The 6097-nt window shown below is 36.4% G+C and overlaps 1 protein-coding gene across 1 annotated transcript; it reads right to left on the minus strand.

The window, feature by feature from the left end:
- Positions 1–1261: 1261 nt before the first annotated feature.
- On the minus strand, positions 1262–1839 carry LOC103967945 (mitochondrial import receptor subunit TOM7-2-like). Its single transcript, XM_048591908.1, has one exon. It carries the CDS (start codon positions 1767–1769, stop codon positions 1548–1550), a length of 222 nt encoding a protein of 73 aa, XP_048447865.1. The 5' UTR covers positions 1770–1839; the 3' UTR covers positions 1262–1547.
- Positions 1840–6097: the final 4258 nt, after the last annotated feature.

Consider the following 6097-nt stretch of genomic DNA (forward strand, 5'->3'; position numbering starts at 1 on the left):
GGGATTCTCTCTCACAAAGTTCAATCTCCACCATTCATATAATCTACCCTATAAGATAGCTACAAGTGGCAAACACATTACTAACACTAAGATTACATCGCAGCTGCCCAATTGGAATATAATCCAATGGCTCACATTTAAACCTAAAATACTAAGACTTAAACTAATATTTCTCTAGCACAAACACTTATATTCCAACAATAAGTAGGATAATCATACAGCTTTCCAAAAACTAGTGAAAAAAGAAGAGCTACTGATGTGTAAACAGATACAAGTCATACAACAATACCACTCACGAGGCTAATAACGTTCAATCAACAAGGTGATGAAATTATAGGGATGTAAGCAGACGAGATTATATCATTCGCCAGATGGAAGTTAACAAGGAGCAAGAGATTATATCACTCATGATGCTATTTTGTTGTTTACCGACATAAGGGGAGCAATCAAGTTTGGGAAAATTGATGCTGTAAAACATGTACTATTTGACAATGTATACCTACTTCATGCATCGTAGATACCTAGACAAAACAAAATTTAATACAAATGATCCACCATTACAGCGCAGAATACGATCTAATGACAGACATATTATAACCTACTATTTGCAGGAATAGTAATATATTTCCTGTCTGAAATGAACCAATCTCCTACTCAATAGTGTAATCAAGGTCAGCTCTTAAAAAGACAAGCGCAAAACCTTCTTTGTTTTCTGAATGGAGAGAAAATCTAACCAAATTCCCTTCAGTTTGACATGAAAGGATTCCGTTGACAACATGGTTGTCCGCTTCGGTTTAGCCTGACTGCAGCACTAGGGAAGGTTAACGCAATCAATGCAAAATACGGGTCTTTGTCTTGGTCCACAAATATGTAACAAATCAAAGACTTCAAATGATTTTTGTACTACGATAAAATTCTCGACGCCTCATAATCATAGAGCAAAAAGGAAAATTAAAATTGATACAAAACACTACTGTTTTCAACCCGAAGCAGGGTATGAAAACTAGTGACTATTGCTATACATCCCTAAATAAGCATTGGAAAAATACTCGGTCAAGGTACATATGATTTCTCAGAAAATAGCTTGGAAGAATCACACGCCAATGAACCTGAACACAAATTACTCAAACAACTACCAAACAGAAAAGGCAGACAACCAAGTTGCACACAAGATTCGCAAAAGCAAGAAATAACATTACACAAAACTAAGAAACCCCAAACTTATAATTGCAATCAGACTTAAACTTGCAATCAAATAGGATTATTAGGAAGCAGAAACCCCAAGTTTTATATACTCCATAAATCCAACAACAAAAGGCAACGTCCTCAGTGAAAAGTGCCCATTGGTCAGTTTAAGCAAAGCATACATAAAATTCCTCAAATCCAATTACTAAACCCTACTACCTCCCTAAAATATAGAACAAAACCCTAAACAGTACCCAGAACCATAAGATGTCGATTCCACGAAAAAGGCACCGACCCACTAACCCATTAGAGACAATACCCAAATCCCATCACGGAAATTGGATGATCCAACCCGGATCGCATCAGACGGGGCTGAGAAGTTGGGAAAGTTGCGGCTTGGGTTCCGAGTTCATGCCGATGATGATGACCAGGGGAATGAAGCCGTAGTGGGTGACGACCTTGGCCTTCTTCAGGGCCCACGTGCTCCACTCCTTGAAGGATTGAGCCACCGACCGCTCCTCCGAGCCCTTGGAGGGCTTCGCCGGAGTCTTGCCCTTGCTCTTCAGAGATATTCTCGACGCCATTGAAATTTGCTTCTGGAGTTTGTGCGAGTCTGCGCGCCTCTCTCTAAAAAAACCCTAATTATATTGCTTGGGGGTCGTGGCTCCATAACAAGTGTCGTTAGCGTGACGCGACTTGTGTTTAGTGTGTAGCGCGCATCACAACCGTCGTTTTTTTATTTTTCGTTTCTTCCACAAAATTCTAACTTTTATCTCTCACAAGTCACAGTAGAAAAGAAAAAAAAATGTCTAATTCATGCAATAGTAGGAGAAATTTTTCTTTCTTACCGAAACACGTATGGTACATCATGTATTTTTATATAAGTGGTGAGAAATTATATTTTTTAAGTTATTAACTTTTTAACATACATATCTCACAATTTGTATAGTTAGATATGTTGTACCACCTCATACCTCATATTCCGATTACACTAAAAATCTCTCTTATAGTAGGTTGGTGGAAGAAAAGAAGAAAAAGAACAATTAGATTTTTCTTTATCTTTTTTTAGAATCAAATCATATTTGTTAATAAAAACTTGGGGGTTTTTTTCTTTTCAAAAAGATGTTTTATTTGAACACCAAAAGAGTACAAACGATAGCGTAAAAATCAAACATGACTATGAAAATAAAATTTGCGTCTTAAAAAGACACGCTGCTTGAATAAGCTGTCATGGGGCAAAAAAAAATACAAAAAAAAATTCAATAGCCTAACGGCATATACAATGCAATCTAAAACAATAAGCCAAATAGACTAACATTGTAAAAACCTTCAGGATAGAAAAAAAGAGTCGAAAGATAGACACGAAACTTCTAAAAACTCCAGCAAAAAAATTATCAATCTCTAAGGGCCTGTTTTGTATTTGATTTGGATCCAATGTTTTTAACTCAAAAACAAGTTTTGAATCACAAATTTAAATCTTTGTTTGGTTGTGGGTTTGAATACAATTCTCAAAACCATAACTCAAAAACATCTGAAAACAAGGGCTATTGGTTGAAAACACAAAAAGTGTGTTTTTAGACTTTTTATTTTATGGATTATCACTCCGGACTCTCTCTCTCCCTCTCTCTCCTCTTTCCCATTCAATGTACTCCCTTCCCTTTGTTGGAAATTTTGAGTAGAAATTTCATTGTCCCACATTGGCCATTCTCAAAAGGATTCCTCACTTTATAAGGCTTTGTTCCTTATAGAAAGTGATTTGAGTAATAGGCCTTGGAGATTAAAATTGGGCTCACCCTTGGGATTGGGCTTTGGGGTGTAATAATTAATTGATAATTAATATATAATTAATTATCAAAAGATGGACCTTGGGCCTTGGGGCTCGGGCTCTAATAATTAAATTATTTAATTAATTATTTTTAATTAATTTCGAATTTAATTAATTAATTAATTTTTTATTATTACCAACAGACTTATCATTCAGATGAAGTCTGAAGAGTTAAAAAAAAACGCAGAGCAAAGCACCCCTCTGAAGAGATGTCTCCCAACAGTCACACCACATTCTCATACCTATTGCGAACAGGCATAATCCCATTATATATACATCCATCTGCATGGCATTTAGAACACAAAAAATCAACATTCTTCTTCTACAATCATAAACATCCTTTCTGAGAGAACCACACAAAAATTCGCCAGAAGTCAATTTTTCCGGTGCTGGAATTCCTAACTTAGATCGTTGAATCTTGGTGAAGCAGACTTCCGAAGAACTACAAGCACTGAGTAGGGACGAAATTTCTGTTTCAAGAACATTGCGGTACGCAAGCCTCAATCTTCAATTTTTCTGTTTAATATTATTTCATTGTTCATACTCTGTTCAATATTTATTAGTATTTATTATTTATTAGCATATATAATTTATCACAGATTGTTGACATATATCCAACAATCTTGAAACAACAGAAATGGATCAACAATCTGTGAACGTGAATGGCGCTGTGCCAAAATACTCTGAAAAGCCTGAGAAGTTCAAAGGGTTGGACTTCAAGAGATGGCAACAGAAGATGTTGTTTTTCCTGACAACCATGAATCTCGCTCATGTTGTCAAGGAAGAAGCTCCGAAGTCTAATGAGAATCCAATGACGAAAGATATTGTCATGGCAATTGAAGCTTGGAATCATTCTGAGTTTTGTTGCAGAAATTATATTACGAATAGTTTGGATGACAATCTCTACAACATTTATTCTCTGTGCAAGACAGCGAATGAGTTGTGGGAATCCCTGGAGAAAAAGTATAAGATTGATGATGCCGGTTCAAAGAAATTTGTTATCGGTAAGTTTCTCAAATATACAATGGTGGATTCTAAATCTGTTGTCTCTCAGATCGAAGAAATCCAGAAATTGATCTATGAACTGCACTCCGAGGAGTGCAAGATCAATGAGCATTTCCAAGTTGGGGCGATAATTAAAATGTTGCCAACTTTCTGGAATGACTTCAAAATTGATCTCAAGCACAAGCGTCGTGAGATGAATATGGAGGATTTGATTCTGAGGCTACGAGTGGAAGAAGACCACAAAAAGGCAGACCGTTCTGGAGGGTTTACTGTCATTGAAGCCAATGCAAATTATGTTGAGGGATGAAACTCCAAGGCCAAGCCGAAGAAGATTAAGGCTTCGAAACCCAAGCAGTTTGTACAATCTGTCCTTGCTTCAAAAGGCAAAAATTTGAAGAAGATAAAGGGCGCATGCTATGTGTGTGGCAAATCTGGTCACAAGGCACAAGATTGTTATCATCGCAAAGATGGAAATCATGCCAACGGAAACAACAACAACCATGCTAACATGGCAACCACCAATGAAGAATTGGCTGCTGTTGTGTCCGAGGTCAACATGGTCTCAAATGGGAGTGAATGGTTGATGGATACTGGTGCTACCAAACACATCTATGCTGACAAAAATCTGTTCACTGAATACCATCCTACTGCCCATGGAGAAAAGCTATATATGGGCAATTCTGCCTCATCTGCGGTGGAGGGCAAAGGCAACGTGGTACTCAAATTCACATTTAGAAAGAATCTCACCTTGCTGAATATGCTGCATGTTCCTGAAATGAGGAGGAACTTGGTTTCTGGACCTATTCTGATTGCTAAGGGCTTTAAAATTGTGATGGAATCTAACAAATTTGTACTTACCAAGGGTGGGATGTTTGTTGGAAAGGGTATGGCCGCGTGAAACTCAATGTAATTGCCATTGATGATGCTAATAAAATTAATATTTCTACTTATATTGTTGAGTCTTCTAATATTTGGCATGCTAGATTAGGACATTAATTTTCGTTCCATGCAAAGAATGGTTAAATTAGAATTGATACCTAAATTTGAAATTGATTTTTACTCATAAGTGTGAAACATGTACTAAATCAAAATTTGCTAGGCAAACGAGAAAGTCAATTCTGGAAAGATCAAATGAATTACTTGGATTAATTCATAGTAATCTTTGTGACTTTAAATCCACACCAACTCGTGGAGGAAAGAATTATTATGTCACTTTTATTGATGATTGCAGTAAGTATTGCTATGTTTATTTGATTCATAGCAAGGACGAAGCTTTGAATATGTTTAAGACATATAAAGCCGAAGTGGAAAATCAACTTGAGAGAAAAATCAAAGCACTTAGATCCGATAGAGGATGAGAGTATGAGTCTACTGCCTTCTCAGATATTTGTGCACAACATGGAATTATACATCAAACAACGGCTCCATACACACCACAACAAAATGGTGTTGTCGAAAGAAAAAAATAGAACATTCAAAGATATGATTAATTTCATGTTAAATAGTTCAGGGCTTCTACACAGTTTGTGGAGTGAAGCTTTACTTACTGCAAATACCATATTGAATAAGGTTCCTCTAAAGAAGATTGACGAGTCACCTTATGAATTATGGAAAGGACATAAACCCACTTATAAAACCCTCAAAGTGTGGGGTCGCTTAGCAAAGGTGCAAGTTCCGTTACCAAAAAGAACGAAATTATGACCTAAAACTATTGATTGCGTATTCATTGGATATGCAAATAATAGTGCTGCTTATAGGTTCCTTGTTATAAAATCATCAATTTCTGACATACATGTTAACACTATATTAGAATCAGCGGATGCAAAATTCTTTGAGGATATATTTCCTTACAAAGAAAAGGAATCTGGTGCTAATACAAAGAGGGTTCATGATCATAGTCATGATGAAGCCTCTTCTTCTGGTGTTCAAGATGTGGAACCAAGAAGAGGAAAAAGAATGAAATTTTCTAAAAACTTTGGACCAGATTTCATTGCTTTCTTGTCCAAGAATGAACCTAGAACTTTTAAAGAAGCAATGACCTCTTTCGAGGCTCCTTTATGGAAGGAAGCAATTAAAAGTGAA

This window comes from the organism of the source record quoted next, unplaced genomic scaffold, assembly GCF_019419815.1.
Source record: "Pyrus x bretschneideri cultivar Hongxiangsu unplaced genomic scaffold, Pyrus_bretschneideri_v1 Contig36, whole genome shotgun sequence".
NCBI lineage: Eukaryota > Viridiplantae > Streptophyta > Magnoliopsida > Rosales > Rosaceae > Pyrus > Pyrus x bretschneideri.